At 41.0% G+C, this 20941-nt stretch overlaps 1 protein-coding gene across 2 annotated transcripts in view; it reads right to left on the minus strand.

Annotated features, from left to right (window-relative positions):
- arhgap10 (Rho GTPase activating protein 10) overlaps nt 1-20941 on the minus strand; it is a 215826-nt gene that overhangs the window by 72952 nt on the left and 121933 nt on the right. For both annotated transcript variants that reach the window (XM_073042922.1, XM_073042921.1), the window contains 7 exons: nt 19648-19754; nt 17361-17455; nt 14586-14664; nt 11568-11607; nt 9843-9908; nt 9513-9587; nt 3614-3701 (listed from right to left, as the gene is read on the minus strand). In XM_073042922.1, the coding sequence (XP_072899023.1) occupies nt 3614-3701; nt 9513-9587; nt 9843-9908; nt 11568-11607; nt 14586-14664; nt 17361-17455; nt 19648-19754 (550 nt within the window). The remainder of the gene's footprint in view (nt 1-3613; nt 3702-9512; nt 9588-9842; nt 9909-11567; nt 11608-14585; nt 14665-17360; nt 17456-19647; nt 19755-20941) is intronic.

The raw sequence follows: 20941 nt of genomic DNA on the forward strand, positions 1-20941 counted from the left end.
AGGTGGTGACTACTGGGGTGCCACAGGGCTCGATATTGGGACCACAGCTGTTTACCATTTACGTTAATGATTTGGATGAAGGCATAGAAAATAACATCAGCAAATTTGCTGATGATACTAAGCTGGGTGGCAGTGTGACATGTGATGAGGATGTTAGGAGAATTCAGGGTGACTTGGATAGGCTGGGTGAGTGGGTAGATACTTGGCAGATGGCATTTAATGTGAATAAGTGAGGTTATCCACTTTGGGAGTAAGAACAGGAAGGCAGATTATTATCTAAACGGTGTAGAGTTGGGTAAGGGAGTAATACAAAGAGATCTCGGAGTCCTTGTTCATCAGTCACTGAAGGTGAATGAGCAAGTGCAGCAGGCAGTGAAGAAGGCTAATGGAATGTTGGCCTTTATTACAAAGGGAATTGAGTACAAGAGCAAGGAAATCTTCTTGCATTTGTACAGCACCCTGGTGAGACCACACCTGGAGTATTGTGTACAGTTTTGGTCTCCAGGGTTAAGGAAGGACATCCTGGCTGTAGAGGAAGTGCAGCGTAGATTCACGAGGTTAATTCCTGGGATGTCTGGACTGTCTTACGCAGAGAGGTTAGAGAGACTGGGCTTGTACACGCTGGAATTAAGGAGATTGAGAGGGGATCTGATTGAAACATATAAGATTATTAAGGGATTGGACAAGATAGAGGCAGGAAATATGTTCCAGATGCTGGGAGAGTCCAGTACCAGAGGGCATGGTTTGAGACTAAGGGGCAGGTCATTTAGGACAGAGTTAAGGAAAAACTTCTTCTCCCAGAGAGTTGTGGGGGTCTGGAATGCACTGCCTCGGAAGGTAGTGGAGGCCAATTCTCTGGATGCTTTCAAGAAGGAGCTAGATAGGTATCTTATGGATAGGGGAATCAAGGGATATGGGGACAAGGCAGGAACCGGGTATTGATAGTAATTGATCAGCCATGATCTCAAAATGGTGGTGCAGGCTCGAAGGGCCGAATGGTCTACTTCTGCACCTATTGTCTATTGTCTATAATACAGACAAGTGGACAGAAGAAGTGATAAAGATTAACTTTATTTGCCACATGTACTGTACACTGAAAGATCAAAATATACAAATGAATACAACTTTTGCATTAATGACTGGGAACAGCCTATAGGTGTCGCCATGCTTCTGGTGCCAAAATAGCCGTGCCCACAGCTCACTAAACCTAATCCATGTGTCTCTGGTCTGTGGAAGGAAACTAGAGCAACTGAAGGGAAAACCACCGGATTATGGAGAGAAGTTGCAAACTCCTTACAGACAACAGCAGGAATTGCCTGCAGTGTAATTGCATGGTGCTGCAGTCTTGACTTGTGTTCACTAGATGTTCAAAAGGCATTGAGAGTTGGGAGGTGAGACCCTCACTACCTCTGACTTTTTCTTCCAGTCACAGAGCTTATTGTTAATCTAGTTAAGGTTCTGGTCATTGGAGACCCCTCCCCCCGATGAAGTTCATAATGGGCATTTCTTTGGGTATCTAACGACTAGGCTCTCTCTTATTGGAGAATTTTGCCTGATGTGCATATTGTTTTTCACTGAGCAATTCAGTGCTGCAAGACTCGCTGAACATGGAATATGAGGTGTTGCTCCTCCAACCTGACAGCAGCCTCATCGTGGTAGTAGAGGCGGCCATGGACCGAAGTACAGTATCAGAATGGGAATGGGAAATAGCCATCGGGAAGACCTGCCTGTTGTGGCAGACGGAGCCAAGTTGCTTGACACCTCACATATCGTATGGGTAGCCTCCAAACTGACAACATGAACACTATTTCTCTAACTTCAGATAATTTCTCCGCCCTCCATTCGCTCCTTTTCCATTCACTTTCTGGCATCCTCTTACCCCTTTCCCTTCTACTCACCTGCCAATCACTTCCTTCCGATGCCCCTCCTCCTTCCCTTTCTCCCATGGTCCACTGCCCTCTCCTATCAGATTTCTTCTTCTTCAGCCCGTTACCTTTTTGACCTATCACCCCCTCCCCAGTTTCTCATTTCATTCCCCAACCACCCATCTTCCCCATCACCTGGTTTCACCTATCACCTGCCAGCTTGCGCTCCTTCCATACCCCGCCCCCCCCCCCCCCCCCCCAACACCTCTCCTCCCCAAACTTTCTTACTCTGGTTTCTTCTCCCCTCCTTTCCAGTCCTGATGAACAGTCTTGGCCCGAAACGTCAAATGTTTCTTCCCCTCCATAAATGCTGCCTGATATGCTGAGTTGCTCCATTATTTTGTATATGTCCCTGAGGACTTGACCACTTCTCTGGAGCTCTGCCACGAAGCTACTCTTGTTCAGAAAAGAATTAAACTCTTGTTCATAAGGCTTTTTTTAATACTCTACATATTAGGTTGCTCGGATCACACGGAGCTGAAAAACTGGATTTAAAATTAGCAGGATAATAGCAAAAGAATGTTTCTCTTGCTGGAGGTCTGTGACCCGTGGTATGCCACAGGGATCAGAGTTCATTGTTATTTGTCATCTGCTATTATTTGGCTAAGAATATCAGGAATAGTTAGTCAGCTTGCAGATCATAACAAAATAATTACTGTGTTGTATGCAGTGAAAAGGAGAACCAAGAATTGTAGCAGGACCTTGATCAGCTGGGTAGGTAGGCTGAAGAATGAAAAAATGGAATTTAATTCAGATTAGTGCAAAGTGTTAACATTTTTGAAGAACAAAATAAGGTAGGACACTGAATGGAAGATGCTATAGAGCGTCTTGTGGCAGGCTGGCATTCATTAGTCAGAGGGGTTTAATATAGAAGTTGAGAGGTTACGCTGCAATTGCACAAAACAACGGTGAGACTACACTTGTTCTGTTTCGGTCATCCTGTTATAGAAAAGATGAGATTAAACTGGAAAGAGTGCAAAAAAAATTTACAAGGACTACTGTTGCCAGGATTCAAGGGACTGAGTTATCTATAAAGGTTAGACAAGCTGCAGCGTTACTCGTTGGAGCATAGGAGACTGAAGGGTAATCTCATAAATGTGCAGTATATAAAATTATGAGAGGCATAAAGAGAGGAGTCATTTTCCCAGGGTTGGTAGCTGAGGAAGGTACATTAAATACATTTAAATAGCATGTGGACAGGTAGGAGAATGACAAAGGTTTAGAGGGATATGGACCAAATGATGCAAAATGGGATTTGCTTGAATATGTATCTTGGTCTGCATGGACAAATATGGGCCGAAAGCCCTTTTTATCCAAGGCTGTAGAGCTCTATGTTGTCCAGGTGCCACCTGGAGTTAAAATATGATGCTGTTTTCAAATAACATAGGAGATTACAGCCTTATCAATTGACTGAGGGAAGTAGAGGGTATTGAAAGAAACTTTCCCTCCTTGCCTTTGAAATGATTCCATGAGACCTGAAGTGGTGTGAGATCTTTGCTAAAGACTGCCATCCACTTCTGTGTAATTGTGCTGTTGACTCTGATTTCAGTTTCTAGAACCCTACAACGTAAGATTGAGTGAAGTAATTGTTGCTTCAGATTCTAAAGTTTGAACAGGTTTTTTTTTTAAATAAACTGCTTTTGGTCATGACAGCTTGAAAGAAGTACAAAATAGGCACAGCTGCTCACCGCAGATACTGTTTCAGTGCACTGGTGATGGTCTTTGTTTCCCATTCCATTGTGTTATCGAGATCAAGTTCAGCACAGGTCTTTGCATCTGGAAAATATCATTACATTTATAAGCACAACTCAGTACTAAGTCTTCAATGCAGAAGAAAATAGTAGAACTGTAGTCCTTAAGAAGGACAATTACCTATACTATCATATTCTGAAAGCCTTCAAACCTGGTGGCATCTCTTCTGCTTTCTGTGCAAGAGTATGACAGATGAAAGCAGCTTACTACCATCTTTCTAAGGAAACTAAGGATGGGCAATAAACATTGACCTTCCTGCTATAGCCATGCCCCAAAAATGATTTTTTAAATCATTGTAAAGGAAAGAACATGTTAATGTTACTGTTCCACATATGTTATAACAAAGATGTTTAATTCAACTAGGAACAAAAGAATAAAATAAGTGAGATTTTAGTGGAAATGCTATCAAATGTTTAAGCATTATGATAAGTTAATATTTAATACTGAAGTCAGTTGCTTGATTTGGCAGTGCTATGGAAGGCTACTTTGCTTTCATGCGAAGTATGTAATCCACTACAATTTATTTTTGTTGTAGCCTTTCCAAATGTCAAATAATGCATTAGCAAAGCAGATTTGGCAGCATCAGATCCTAAAGAAAGAGTTAAAGAGGGCAGCAGTGGAAAGTAGTCATGACCAATTCTACACATCAATAAACATTTAGCAACAAAACTCCAATAGTAAGCGTGGGAACACACTGTTCCCATGCAGCTCCTCCGAAATCATTTTCAAAGCATATACTGTACACTGGTGTACACACAAATTACAATTACAAATTACAAATACCTTATTGTCACCAAACAATTGATACTAGAGCGTACAATCATCACAGTGATATTTGTTTCTGCGCTTCGCGCTCCCTGAAGTACAAATTGAAGTAAATATAATAAAAATTTAAATTATAAATCATAATTAGAAAATAGAAAAGGGAAAGTACGGTAGTGCAAGTCAGGTCCAGATATTTGGAAGGTATGGCCCAGATCCGGGTCAGGATCTGTTCAACAGTCTTATTACAGTTGGAAAGAAGCTGTTCCCAAATCTGGCCGTACGTATCTTCATGCTCCTGAACCTTCTCCCGAAGGGAAGTTGGACAAAAAGTGTGTTGGCTGGGTGGGACTTATCCTTGATTATCCTGGCAGCACTGCTCCGACAGCGTGTGGTGTAAAGTGAGTCCAAGGATGGAAGATTGATCTGTGTGATGTGCTGGGCTATGTTCACGATCTTCTGCAGCTTCTTCCGGTCTTGGACAGGACAACTTCCATACCAGGTTGTGATGCACCCTAGAAGAATGCTTGCTACGGTGCACCTATAAAAATTAGTGAGGGTTTTAGGAGACAGGCCAAATTTCTTCAGCTTTCTCAGGAAATAAAGGCCCTGGTGGGCCTTCTTGGTAGTGGACTCTGCTTGGTTAGACCAAATCAGGTCATTTGTGATATTCACCCCGAGGAACTTAAAGCTTTTGACCTGTTCCACCTGCGCACCACCGATGTAGATGGGGTTGTGTGGTCCGCTACTCCTTCTGAAGTCAACAACCAATTCCTTCGTCCTGCTGACATAGAGGGATAGGTTATTGTCTTCGCACCATGTCACCAGGTTCTTAATTTCCTCTCTGTACTCAGACTCATCATTACCCAAGATGCGGCCTACAATTGTGGTGTCATCAGCAAACTTATATATTGAGTTCAATGGAAACTTGGCTACACAATCACGGGTCTACAATGACTACAGCAGGGGGCTGACTACACAGCCTTGTGGGGCACCGGTGCTCAGCGTGATTGTAGAGGAGAGCTTGTCCCCTATTTTTACAGCCTGGGTCCTGTCTGTGAGGAAGTTGAAGATCAAGCTGCAGATCTGAGTGCTAAGACCCAGGTTCCGGAGCTTAGGAATCAGGTTATTTGGAATGATGGTATTACAGGCAAAGCTGTAGTTGATGAAAAGGAGCCTTACATATGCGTCTTTATTCTCCAGATGTTCTAAGGAGGAACGTAGTGCCAGAGAGATGGCATCTGCCGTTGACCTGTTGCTCCAGTAGGTGAATTGCAAAGCATCGCGGTTGACCGGTAGGTTATGGCTGATGTGTGCCTTAACCAATCGCTCAAAGCACTTCATAGCAATTGATGTTAGAGCCACAGGTTGATAGTCATGCAGGCATACCACCTTGCTTTTCTTCAGCACCGAGATTATCGTTGCCTTCTTAAATCACGAGGGGATCTTAGACTGAAGCAGGGAGCAGTTGAAGATGTCAGCAAACACTCCAGCTAGCTCGCTTGCACAGGCCCGGAGAACCCATCCCGGGACGCCATTTGGGCCCGTCGCCTTCCTTGGATTTATCTTCAGGAAGGTTCTTCTAACGTCTTCCTCAGTGGCGATGAATCTTGATGCCACCAGGTCTGGTTCATCCAGAGGGGGCGGGACGCTCCTCTTCTGTTCGAATCTTGCGTAGAATACGTTAAGTTCGTCAGGAAGAGAAGTGCTACAGTTATTGATATTCCCAGTCTTTTCTTTGCGCCCAGTGATCTCATTTAGAACCTGCCATAGTCTACTGGCATCCTTCTGGTTAGCCTGGGCTTCCAACTTGGCTCGATATTGCCTCTTGGTGCCCTTAATGGCTTTCCGGAGTTCACACCTGGATTCCATGTAGCGACTGGTGTCTCCGGACCTAAAAGCCACAGCTCTAGCCTTCAAAAGGGACTGGACCTCATAATTCATCCAAGGTTTCCGGTTAGGGAACACCCAGATCGTCTTGCGAGACACAGTCCTCTCTGCATTTCCAGATAAAGTCCGTGACAGCTGAGGCATACTCATCGAGGTTAGCTGCCGAGTCCTTGAATACTAACCAGTCCACCAATTCAAAGCAGTCACGGGGGACCTCATCCGTTTCCTCTGTCCAACGCAACACCACTTTTGACACCGTGACCTCCCACTTCAGTTTCTGTTTGTAAGCCGGGAGGAGGAGTATGGCCTGATGGTCTGATTTTCCGAAGTGAGGTCGTGGGACGGAACAGTAGGCATCCTTGACTGCTGTGTAGCATTGGTCAAGTATATTCGGGCCTCTAGTGGAGCAGGAGACATGTTGGTATAACTTTGGCAGCGGTTTTCTGAGGTTGGCCTGGTTAAAGTCCCCGGCTGTAATGAGCAATGCCTCCGAATACCTGGTCTCAAGTTCGCTGATGTTGGCATACAGTGTATTCACAGCACACTCCACGTCTGCCAGGGGGGGAATGTAGACCACTGTCAGTATAACCGAGGTGAATTCCCATGGCACATATGACAAGACACATATGCTGCTTGTGTACATACCAGGAACCTGCTTTCAGCAAGGAAAAATTGATACACATTTAAAAATAACATTCCGCAAATAGAAGAAAATGAATTGGAAAAATTGATTCTTAAAATATATTAGGGGTGCAAATTCAAAACTGCAAATTCATCCAAGTAAAAATCTTACTGTGATTTCCTTCTATATTTATTTTCCATTTGTTTATCTGTAAAAAGTACGATTAGGAAGAAAGTTCCTTGCTGACCTTAATGCAAAACATCAAATTTCATTATGAGAAGTACAAATCTATGATCACTATTGCTAAGAAAACTAGATATTATGTAGAATTTTGTGAATAAAACATGCAAGAGCTATTTTATGTACTTAACAAAAGCCATAGCCCTTTACTTCCAATACAAACACAACTAAAATTATCCTGATGTCAAAATGTCAGCCTCTGCCTCAAAGTAAACACAACAACTCAATGTCTGTGTTTGTGAAATATGTAGAACAGTTTCTATTATGAACAACATGTGTCATCTGTCACCCATTACATTACTCTACAATTAGCTTAGAATGGCAATCTTCAAAGATTGATTTTCTACCATGGCTAAATGCAAAAGATGTTCCAAACGATCTTGTTATGGGCCAAATGAGGGCACCCTTGCTATTGAGTGCTAAACAGCTACAGGAAATGGACAATTATACAACTTTGTGAAATGAAGGTCCTGGGGGACAACTTTAGTTGTCTGAAGAAGGAACCCCATCCCACCTTACCATCTGAAACAGGCCAGGACTTCCCATGGAAATTCCTGAACTTGATTCACTGGTGAACTACATGCAACGGGCACAAGTTTTTCAACATCATTAGGCCACAGTATTGCAGCAATTATTTGTTGTATCAGCAATTAGAATACCATTGTTTACAATGCAATGCTTACAATAACACCATGCATACACCCAGAATACTATACGGTCTGAAGTGTTGCAAGCTGGATACATTTTTGCAAGGAATTTGATATCTGTTTGGAGATGAAAAATTTTCAAGACAACAAGTAAAGGATGCCTAACTGATTGCGTGGTTCTTTTAAAAGGTGACAGGGCCAGCAAGAGTAAAATACACTTACATTTCATTATATAAATCTCCTGTAATTATCTCTGCTTGCTAACTCCAGAGACCAACTAACTCCTAATGGCACAAATCAGTTAAACTCTGACTTCCAGACTTCTGAACTACAACTTTGAAGTCAGAGGATGAGCTGCTTGGCCAATTTCAGCTGGACTTGGTACTGAGTCCGATCACAGAGCATAAATGGCCATAGCTAAGGGAATACTTGCACTATGTAAAGGGTGAATCTACATTCATTTGATTAAGGGCAATGGCCTTGATTTAAAAATGCATGATTTTAATTTGTTTCCTTATGTTATCAATTTTTTTAAAAATGTCTAAAGGCTAAAGATGGCATCAAATGGCCATCGAGGTTATTCCGGGCTAGGAACCAGGATCCTGCCACAGCAGTAGCTCAGAGCAGCGCTTTGACTGATGGGACCAAATTAGGCTCCAAATGGAAGTTAAGTGAAAGCAGATGAGAGAGCTGATGGCCTATGATGCCACAGAATTGAGGAACTGGATGCGGTGGTTCCAGGCCAGCACTGCTTTGCAGGTCTGTTATGGTAGTCTGAGCTCAATATTGATAGATGCTGCAGTGCCAAGAAAGCCAAGTGCAGTCAAAGGAAGAATGGGGAGTCTCGCAAGAGCAGCAGAACAGAGTGATCTCAATCAACACTGTTAGTTTTTGTGCCCAACTGAAATGGAATAAAGGTTGACCACTACAAATCCAGAATGATTGGGACCTCTGCAGTGCAGATTAGTGATTTTGCCAAATCACAGGTGTTTAGGTTAGAATTAAATAAGCACCTCTAACCCGCTTGATGATCACCTCACCTACATTTAAAATAGCCTGTAAATAATTTTGTTTGTTCCTTCACCATCTCTCCTAACAGTTCTACACCTTCACTGATGTGGAGTTTAAACTACTTTATGAGAACTTTATCTAGCTGTGAACATATTCCATCTTTCATCATTTTCCTTATGCACATCTGTTTTAACAATTCACTGTCAGCAAAGAACCGGAGCAACTTTTCTTTTTGTTTCTTTATATCATAAACTGTGGAAGTCCCACTGTTAGATAAGTCGCAGGACATCTCTGCCAAGTTTTTTCAGAACTTCCACCTCATCTTGTATAGATAACGCTTAGTGTTTACTGCTTTACACCACGAAAGACACTTCCTTTATTGAATGAAGACATGACTGGGACTGGATAAGCATAAGTTATAAAAATAAATGCAGAATAACAGAGGAAGAGCTTGTTTCTTTTAAAGACCGTGCCAGCAGCTGATTCTGCTAATGGTGCCAACAAAACAGTGGCAATGAGCTGAGTGGCAATGTGTGAAATTTGAAATTAGGCTGGCAAAAATTATGTCCAACACAGTGGTGGAACAGGATTACTGATTGCCGGATTCAAGGCAGTCAACCTGAAGAGCTTTATTTTAGTCTGCATAATTAACCAAACACCTACCAGTCAACAAATTCATCAGCCTCTGGACTTTTGAACTGACTCCAACCACTCTATATAAACCTTGATCATTGAGTCCTAAGAAACAAAACAAAAATCATATCAACAATGATCAATAAACTGTTAGTATACATTGTCACTACTGCTTACAGACAAAATAATTTCACACAAAATTTCTTCATCTATCAGAAAATAAGATCAAGAGAATCTTGCCTTATTTCAAGATTGCAAATATTTTTTACAGTAAGTTACAATGGCAGTTTGGTTAAATTGAAATACTTCAGTTTATAGAACTGTTCAGAAATGCTGAACAAAAAAAAAAAATCAGCTTACCACGGGTTTCAAGTGCATGGATACACTTCTTTATTATGTTGAAACCCACTTCATCCAGTTGAACATCTTAAAAGAGAAGAAACTTACTAAATCACTTTCTAAAAAATCAACTACATTGAAATAAAACAAAAATCCAAAAAATTTCAATTAATTTTGATTATACAACATTTTTTTCAATATGTAAAAACAGTGAAAATCATGCAAGAGCAAAATTCTGGCTTCTGCTGCCTTTCTTTCCAGTCCTAATGAAGGATCTCCGCCCGAAACAAACTCTTTATTTTCCTTTATAGATGCAGCCTGATTTGCTGAATTCCTCCAGCATTTTGTGTGTGTTGGTCAAGATTTCTAGCATTTGCAGAATCCCTGGTGTTTATCATTTTTCCTTACTTTTTAAATTAAAAATGAAAATTATAATTTAATGTTGAAATGTTGGAATGAACAGTTATTTTTGTACTGTAGACCATGGGCTCTCTTTGGGGGGGGGGGGGGGGGGAGGGATTTGCTATTGCTTAAATGGTGAGTACCGGGAATGCTGATATGGGTGGGGGGACGGGGAGGGATGATGCTGCTTGTGTGTAGGAGTGGGGTGGGGGCTTCGAGGTTCTTGCATTTCTTTCTGTCACTCATTCTGCGGAGTTTTCTTCTGTTTTGAGGATGTCTGCGGAGAGTGAAAATTTCAGGTTGTAGATTGTATACATTTTCTGATATTAAATGGAATTTAATATCGCAGAATGTATACAATAAAAAAACCTGGAACCATTGAAATTAATCTGGTCCTTTGAAAGAATCCAATGGACTTGCAAAAATTTGGAGGCAGAGCAGAGTAATGGCGACTCTTTTACTTGCATCTTCAGAAACAGCTCTACTTCCATCTTTAATATCTTTATTTTTCCCTTTCAAGATTCTTTTGAACACCCTGACCTGGAGTTACACATTGACTTCGGTTCCTTGCGGGAATGGTACCTGCTCTCGGGGTTTCATAACTGGCCGTTGTGGTCCAGTACGCCAAGGGTTCGGCCCGAGAGTCTGGCTCAGATTTGTAAGCCTAGGATCTCGGGGCTCTGGAGATGAGCAGATTGAGAGTTGGTGTCACGGCAGGAGACCCGTGTGCGTCAGGGGAGTCAAAATATCTACGGCTATGTGCCCGGAGACCCGAGATCTTTGAGGTCTTCTAGCACAGAGCTCAAAAAAAAGCAACATAACGACTTTTAACATTGTAAACCAGTGAGTTGCTTGTTATGTCTTCCCGCTCACTGGGAAAGCGGAGACACCTCTTTCTCCCTTATTGGGGGGGAAGGGGGAGGGGGAGAGAGAGAGAGAGAGAGAGAGAGAGAGAGAGCCTGTGGTATTTGTATACTGGGTGAAACGTGAAGTCTTTGAGGTAACTGCAAGTCTGAGTCTTTGCTGTTGCATTGCTCATGCTTGAGTGCTCGGTGATGATGCTCTGTTTGCCGGTGGGGGGAGTGGGTATTGTTGCTTTCTGCCCTTACATGCGGGAGGGAGGGGTGCTGGGGGGGGGGGGGGGGGGGGGAGACTTAGGGGTTCTAACATTTGGGGCACTCCTCTGTTTTTGTGAATGGTTGCAAAGAAAAAGCATTTCAGGATTATATACATTTCTCTGACATTAAATTGGACCTTTGAACCTTTGGAACTGTTAAAAATGTGAGCTCAGGGTATAAATGAAGCTACAAGAGTAGCCTGTTAAATTTGTATGCCTATACTTACTTCCTTCTTTTCTTGAATTACTCCTGGTAATTAAGTATACCTGCCATTAAAGGAAACAAGGTTACATCAAATTCCACTGAGAAGGAGAACATGAGAAAAATTCTAAAAGGATATTAAAGTCAATTCTAAAATAAAAGCCTTGGCTATTGTGATTTTTACCCCCCTCAATCTTTTTCAATTTCAATCGTAATTGCTGATCTATTCGCACTGCTACAGCCTTTACTTTGATCATCTCCACTACAGGTGCATTGTACTTCAGAACCTATCATCAAAAAATGCATTGTTGTAACACACCAAGGCCTCTTCAATAGCACTTTCCTGACCCATAAACATATACCACAAATGGAAACAGCACCATAGAATATCAAACCTAGCTTGAAATACATGTTACAAAATTTAGTGTGACCTCCAGAGACAGATGACATCCAAATGTTGAAATGATTCATCGCACTCAAATCCTTCCAATCTGCAACATTGCTCATCCCTTCAGTAAACTCATTCAAGCTTCCCATGTTAATGAGCTTGACGAAGGGTCTCGGCCCGAAACGTTGACAGTGCTTCTCCCTATAGATGCTGCCTGGCCTGCTGTGTTCCACCAGCATTTTGTGTGTGTTGTTGTTTGAATTTCCAGCATTTACAGATTTCCTCGTGTTAAAGCTTTCCTGTGATTGACCTTAGGAATTTGTGGCTACTGAGTGTATGTTCACGGTCCACCACTTCAAGGTTTGACCCGTTGTGCATTCAGAGATGCTCTTCTGCACACCAGTGCTGCAATACATGGCTAACTGAATAACTGTCGCCTTTCTGTCAGCTTGAAGCAATCTGGCCATTCTCAGCTGATGTCATGTTAATACAACATTTTAGCCCACAGAGCTGAAGCTCACTGGATGTTTTTTTTGTCTTTTGCACCTTTCTCTGTAAACTCCAGAGACTGTTGTGCGTGAAAATCCCAGGAGATCAGCAGGTCCTGAGGTGCTCAAACCATCCCTATCTGGCTCCAACAATCATTCCACGGTCAAAGTCACTTAGATCACATTTCTTCCCCATTATGATACTTGGTCTGAATGACAATGAATCCTCTTGACCTCTGCATGCTTTTATGCACTGAGTTGCTGTCACGATTGGCTTATTAGATATTTGCATTAACGAGGTGTACAGGTATACCTAATAAAGTGGCCACGAAGTATGTATGCTTTAACTGGGATTTCAACCAAGTTCAACTTTGAGACCATTTTGGGGTCTACTATCTAGAAAGGGACATGGCACATCATTATCCGGAATCAGGCATATTAATAATTGTGGTTCAGGGTAGGAAAGATGTAGAATTATAACTGCACAAGCCCCTATTTTCTCAGTCATTGCCATATGTTGTCTATTGCCTTCCAACCAAAGATCTCTACTGTCATCTTTCCAAAAGTGTTGTGTGATTTACTTACTTTGAAGCTGCCAAGGAAGAAAAATATGCTTGAATAATCAGATCTTTCTGAGCTGTGTATTTTAGGCAACAACGCAGTTTTATGGCTCACATGCTCTTTTAGAAGAGGCGAGCAAAAGCAAAGCAAACTCACGAGATGTGCCCTGCTGGTGCACTGCAAAATGGATGCACTTGGGATGGAACGATGCCGGTTGGAGCGAACGATTCGGGAAAGGAGAAGACGAGGCAGAGGAGTTCCGATGTCAGTCCAACAAACCCGGGTGTGAGGGTAGATCGCTCAAAGCACCGAGCCAATTTGGAGAGGTGAAGAGCAGCTTCAACAGCAGCGAAATCTTGGCTCGATGTGATTTGCCGCAGCACAGCCTGGGTCCCAGTGCAAGACACAATCCGCTGTTCAGACATCTTAAAATGCCAGCCCAGGTAGACTGAAAAGGCAGAGTGCCAAGAGTTGGGCGAGGTTGGATTGCTCTGGGCACCAAGCTGATTTGGAGAAGTCGAGAACGGCTGCTTTAGCAGCAAAATCTAGACCCAGAGTAATTTGCCACAGTGGAGCCTGGGTCCTAAAGCGAGAGGTACTTAAATACCAGCCCAGATAAATTGGGGGCTCCTCTCTCTGCAATGCTAAGGATGCCGACTGCCCCAGCTACTGAGCTTCGTATCTGCAAGCTCTGCGGTGATTTGCCCCACTAATATGATGAACGAAACACTGAGGATTTGGCCCTACTCCAGGAATTTGGATCTAAGGACTCAGTTTAGTTCAGAATGCTGTCGTCATTACTCACTTCTATTGCTTGTACGATTTGTGTTTTCTTTTTGTCTTACTCTATGCATTGGGGGTTGGTTTTTTTAAAATTGGGTTCTTTCGGGTCTCGTGCTTTGCAGCTACACGTAAGCAGACAAATCTCAAGGTAGTATAATTTATACATTCATTGATAATAAATGTACTTTGAATCTTTGAATAATTAATTTATTTACCTGAAATATATAATTTTAATCTTTCTAGGTTTCATTATTCCACCAAACTCCAGCTACTTCAAACATTTCCCATGTTATTGGACAAATTCCAGCACACAAAGGCATCACTTTGGCTTTGGACTACCACTCCTGCTTTCTAATCTGAATACTGGGATATCATCACCAATACTTCACTATGCATTTGCCACAAACAGAAAACATTCATTACAGGTGACATTATGTTCAGCAGAACTCCCCCTCACTTTACCAGGAAGAACTGCAAAGTTTACAAATATCTAACTCATTATAGGCCTCATTTTCTAGTTAAAAATGTTAGCCAACAAGTCAGCATCATTCCACATCTTCAACAGCAACTCAATTATGCATGATTTTCCCTGTAATACAGCAAAGTTGCCAGAGCACAACACAGAAAATGTATAAATTTTAAAACAGCACAGTTTAATAAGTGGCTTATATCCCATTGTATGCTGATATCATTGTTAATATTTGTGGTATCACACAATACTGACGTACAAACTTCTCAGTATTAACTCATTCACCCATGCAGCATTAATGCACTCAGTATTCATTATAATTGAAAACTCATGTCTCCACTCTTTACAACTTACTGGTTCTTTTCCATCCAAGGCCTCCATCCACTGTCTACGATCTTCTTCTGTAATAGCTTGCAGGGTGATTACCCCTTGCCTGCAAACACACCAATGTCAAAATACATTTACTAAGAACGCAAGCCCAAAAGGGATACAAATTTTTTTCCAGGTTACATTTATGACATTTCTTCAATTTGAACCTACGTCAGTTAATAATAATTAATGGAAGTTAAAGCAGAATATTGCCACCCTAATAGATGTGCAAAATGATACAACAAAGAACATAGATTCTTTCACAACAAATTCAATACTGCATATTCAGTGCAAAATGACAAGCATTCACAGAAATGCACGTTATTTAATGGTCTGTAGGACCACCTTATCGCCTTACCTGCCCATCACCTCCCTCTGGTGCTCCTCCCCCTTTTTGTTTTTCCATGGCCTTCTGTCCTCTTCTATCAGATTCCCCTTTCTCCAGCCCTTTATCTCTTTCACCAATCAACTTTCCAGCTCTTTATTTCACCCCTCCCACCCCCCACCAGATTCACCTAACCCCGTGTGTTTCTTACTCTCCTCACCCCACCTGCTAACTCTGACTCCTCATCTTTTTTTTCCCCTCCGGTCCCGATGAAGGGTCTCTAGGCCCAAAACTTCGACTATACTTTTTTCCATAGATGCTGTCTGGCCTGCTGATTTTCTCCAGCGTTTTGTGTGTGTCAATTTGATTTCCAACGTCTGCAGATATTCTTCTGTCTGTGATTGAACTGATTACCCTTTACAGTTTAAGCATTCACAAACTGTGGAACAGCTACCTTGACTATAAGTAGTACACACAAAATACTGGAGGAACTCAGCAGACCAGACCACATCAATGGAAAGGAGTAAACAGTCAAAGTTTCAGGCCAAAACGCCAACTGTTAACTCTTTACCATTAATGCTGCCGGGCCTGCTGAATTACTCCAGCACTTTGTGTGTATTAATTTGGTTTCCAGCATCTGCAGTTTGTGACCTTGACTACAAGTCCTACCCACTCGGCCTCCGTAAGGACTCCACTCTGTTCTCCCAATTCCTTTACGTCCAATACTCTAATGATGGAACACCACGCTAAAATGAACCACAATTTCTCCACCATAGTGAACAGAGCCCTCGAATGCATCTTTTTTTATTTTCAGAACGTCTGCTCTCATGCCCCCTCTTCCTGGGCAACGCAAGAACAGCTCCCCTGGTCCTTGCCTTTGACATCTCCAGCTGAATAAGTGCAACTGGATCTTAATAGTACAAAGCATGGCCTTGAGAAAAAGCTTTAAATAGGAACCGATTGGGGTATATGACTAGTAAATGACTTGGCCAAGTAGCTCAACAAAGATCTGTCCTGGGGTATTCTTTGGGCATGTAGATGTCATCTCCCCAAAGCCCCACCATTAGAAATCTACATAACATCTTCTGGATCCAGACAATGGAGGAGAACAGAATGCAAGCAACATGCCCTACCTGTGGGGCAGTTCACGTGATTAGTGTAGGGGATGAGGTAAAAGTGCAACCATGCCCTGATTAAAGCAGACACAAGAGGTTAAATGACCTACTCTGCTCCTAACAAAGGAACCACAGCAGATGGCAAAGTAATATTCTACTCAAACAGAAACTGGGCAAATGTTATCTTTGTTCCTTTATGCTGGAGTCCTGTTTCACAATTATGCTTTTATCTGTTCTGTTCCAAAGAAAACTACTCAACTCCAGGTCCCAGTTGATGTCATACTTCCCTACTCGTTCTGCAAGAAAGCACAGCAGTGCAGTGTAATCATTTAAATGCAGCAGCCTGTGTATGCAGCTTCCTCAGAACTCTTACAGCTGATCTTCAAACTACACCATATGCATAGCCTCCACAGGGGAAATCAAGTTCAGTATCTTTGTGATCTCTATATGTGGACTTTGTACGCTAGTGGTGCAGACAGGAAGATCTGTTCTATGATGGAGAAGCAATCGTGTATAAATCTCAAGCTCAGGAGCGTTTGGTCAAATATTGAGAGTCCAGCAGAAGTGAATGGTCTGGACTTCTCACAGGTGAGGCATGCTCTCAATTCTGCCTGTGTTGCCCAGATTCAAATGATCTTGCTTGATTCTGGAGCCAAGCACAAAGTGCTAAGCATCACCATGGATTCCAGCAATGTGATTTAGTCATAAAACTAGGAGTTACCTATGAAACTCCTCTAGAAACCTTTGACATAACAAACAGCAATATTTCTGAGTGCCTTTAAATTCAGGAACTTTTTCATTGTTAACAAGTTAAATTAATTCAATATATTACTGAAAAGATACTAAAATCAACTAAAACACAAAATACTTAAATAATTAATAATAAAAAAACCAAATAATTTATAACAATGCAACTTCCTTTTGTTCATTGTTGCTCCATCAATTCCCAAAACAAAATGGTTTAGACTAAACCTGGGGCTGATTTCCAAGCATAAACCTGGAGAAACTAAACAAGTTCATGCTCACTACTGGATTTACTATTGAGCTTAGACAATGAGATCAAGACTTCTGTGTTTCCCCCAAAGTCCAAAAACTTATGGCACTTAAGGCAAAAAAATACTTAGTCTCTTTACATTATCATAAATTCAGAGGTGACTAAAGAGGACTAAAAAAAACTCAAAGGACCACACTGATAATTTGTACAGTTTTCTAGATCGGTGGGGGGGGGGGGGGGGGGGGGAGAATGAGAAACTTATACAAGAACAACACTGGAATGGGTGTTGTGTTTTCAATTAATGAAGTATAAAGAGCCATGTTTACCTATCTTTTGCTTCGATATCAAAACAAAACCTCTTGTCTATGGAGTCAGACTTCTTCCTTGTGCAGGATTTAAGAATAAATGCATCTTCGTCACCCTAAATGAAAACAATACACCTCATTTTTAAAAGAAGCATATCAAGCAACATATCAAAACATATACTTATTATGGCACACATCAATGTATCACAAATATTTAAGACACTAGCAGCTTAACTTTTAGGAGCATCTGACTATGTCATTCAATCATAAAGTAGATCACACAGAATACAGCATCCAAACATTCGCAGCTGCCCTCCCTTATTCTATTTCAAAAGCAGCAAAAGCTCGATGATCTCAATTTATGTCCTAACTTCATCAACTTCTGTTCATCCATCGACCACGTGCTTGCTGACCTACTCTGGTTCTCAGTGGATCAATTCCTCAAATTAAAAATTCTAACCTTTTGCCAATACTTGCTTTGCTCCATCCCATCTCTGTGAAAACCCATAGTCCTGGAATCCAATCACCCTCATGCTGTGACCACACCTTCAGAGTCCCAAACTCTGGAATTCCTTCTTACCTCCTTTCCTTTCTGAAAGGTACTTCCTAAAATTCCCTTTAGGTAGCACAGCAAAAAACTATTTACCACCAGTTCTGTGAAGTGTTTTTGATATTTTCCTACAATTAGTTTTCTTATTAACAAACAGCACAAGATGATGAATTACAAGTTCACCTGCTGATGTAGCAAATTAAACTAAGAAAGTTTATCAGTAGAATATTAAGTCAAAGCTTACAAGATAAATAACATTGTTGTAGATGAGAAAATGAAATGGCAATTTCAAGGAACTGAGAAATATGCTGCAAGTTCCAAATTTATACACACTGGAATTTATCGGCCTGTTTACAGCTACACTTTCTGCCTTGCATCAGCAGAACTAGAACACGTTTCTGTTCTGGGGAATTTTATGTAGAAATAAAGAAAAGGAAAAGGAGAAGGCCCTTTTGCATTTCAAGTACGCTCCACCATTCCGTACCATCATGGCTGATCATCTATCTCAGCTCCATTTTCCTGACTCTCCCCATACCCTTTTGAAGCCTCTTGGATCCAGTAATTTATCAATCTCCTTAAATATTTCCAGCTGAAGAAAGAATGAGAATATTAGACAGAGATTCAGGGTGGGAATGCAAGACCTTCAAGGCCACTGCACTGGTTCCAAATAGCACATTAGTAAGTAAACACACAATATCAGAGCACCTGTACACATCAGCACCCACTACGATATGCACTTAATAATCAGTCTGGAATGCAGTGGGATGAAGGGTGGTTGAAAAGATGAACCTTAAAAAAATCAAATACTCATTTACTACGAACACTGCAGTTAAGCAAATGGCATTCAATGCTATTAACATAAATTGAAAAAGTAATTTCAAGTGAGAAGCACATAAGCCCCAAAATTAGCTTCAAAATCAGTGTTGCACAGTCTGGCTCACTACTAAAATACCTCAAACATAAGAAGCATTCCCTTTACATGGTAGATTGCTTAAAATTACCATTAAATTTAAGTGTTATCACCATATATTTAAATATGTTTAAAGTAATCTGATGGATTAATTATTGATCAATGACCATTGATTGGTAAGAATTATGGGGCACAGCCCCATGATGAGGAAGCCAGATACCACTGAGATGGGGAAAAACTTCTTCAAAAATGCATCTTTCGAATTCTCCATTCAAGAGAGTCATATGTGTCCAGTTATTGAGCATATTGAAGACTGAAACGACTGGAATCTTGGGCATTAAAGAAATAACATGAAGCAAAAATATGACAGGAAAGTGGTCTTGAGGCAGAGAATCAATCCATCAGCTACTGAATAATGAGGCAGGCCTGAGAGACCATAAAGTCTACTTCATCTGTTGTTCCTTAAATTCACAATTATTCTTGAAACTGTGTCTAAACTAACCTCTTAGAAACATTTGTCAAGAGGTCAAATGCAAGCAGTAGCCAAAACTCTAGGTGGGTGTAAAAAATAGCTAAAATATTTAGGTTAAGGGCTCCTTACAATACTTTATGAGGGAACAATGTATGCAAGTGTGTTAAATACGAATTTCCCCCAAAAAGACACTATATTTTCGGTCTTTGAAGCATGGATGTAGAAAGAAAATAATAAAATTTATAACTCAATTCACAATGTAGCATTTCAAACTGAAGTTTTGTAACTGGAGTGCATTCTGGGAGATTCAAACCAATAACACTGGAGAATGCTTTGTTTGGGTATGAGAAATCTCCAAACAAGTTTAAATACTTACAATTTTCCCACCTGATCTCTGATCAGACTGCAACATGGTAAACCTCTTTGTCTCCTTATTATAAGTGCAGTAATGTTTCACCCAACTTGAACCAAAGGGACCTGTTCCTAAAACAGAGAAATCACGAGATATTATATCTTTAAAGCTTAAAAAATGTTTATCATATTAATTTCAAGTTATTATAACCATGTTACAATCACACCATGAATTAGTCTGAAAATGAAAAGCACAATTATAGGAGTTATTACTGAAGAAAAAATAGGAATCACTAAAAAAAAAAGATAGATAATTTTCTTTTGAAAAATTAATGCAAGTTGATTTACTGATAGTAAGGGAAAAACCTTTACCAAGCACTAGGCAGTAAAAATGTGCCCACACCACTCTTAGCACATCAACATGCAGTTTTCTGTATTAATAATTCTGACGCTACACCACTGAAACCGGATTTTACAAGAATAAAAAATTAGGCAGAAGAATTAGGCTTTCTATCTGGAGCTTACTACCAGAGGAGGTAGCCAAGTCAGATATGATCACTAGATTTAAGCAGCATGAAGACCAGCACTTAAATATGCAAAGCATAGGAGGATCTGGACCAGATGGGATTAGTATGTTGTGCTAAACAGTCACTGTGGGTGTGAATGCCTGAAGGGCCCACTACTGTACTGTACTCTATGAGAATTTGAGAATGTTAAAAGGCAAAAAAAATTGAATTTCTTGAGGTAGCACTGAGCACATCTTGCCTTTTATACTCCAGCAAATCTGAGCAGATCTTATTCCTGGCTAATGGCAGAGAAACGATTGTAAAATTTTGATCAAGTTACCACACCGAACATTAATCCATGATGCCAAGGCACAGCAGTTCCACTCTTGCTCAGGTACCAGCAATCCTTTGTGGAGTTTGCATGCATTCTTCCTGTAACAATTAGTATTTCCTCCCATATCCTAAAGACCTAGGGGTTAGTAAGGTATTTGGCCACTGTAAATTGCCACTAGGTATCAGAAATTAGTGGAAACGTGTAAGAATAAAATGGGATTATTGTAGGGCGAGAGCCGCTAGATGCTTGATGGCTGGCACTGACTTGGAACACAGGAACTGTTCCTGTTTTCTGTGCTGCATAATTCTATGACTATGAAAACTGAAATCATATTTCAAAAGCTATGGTCATAAACAAAGGCATTGCTTAAAAGCAAATTTACAATGGCAACTTGTATAAACTCAGAGGGTGTTATAGTCCTATCATTAAAGTGACATGTATGCTGTTTGACTGACATCAATAAACCTTAGTGGTACATT

Source organism: Hemitrygon akajei, chromosome 4 (genome assembly GCF_048418815.1).
Source record: "Hemitrygon akajei chromosome 4, sHemAka1.3, whole genome shotgun sequence".
Lineage (NCBI taxonomy): Eukaryota > Metazoa > Chordata > Chondrichthyes > Myliobatiformes > Dasyatidae > Hemitrygon > Hemitrygon akajei.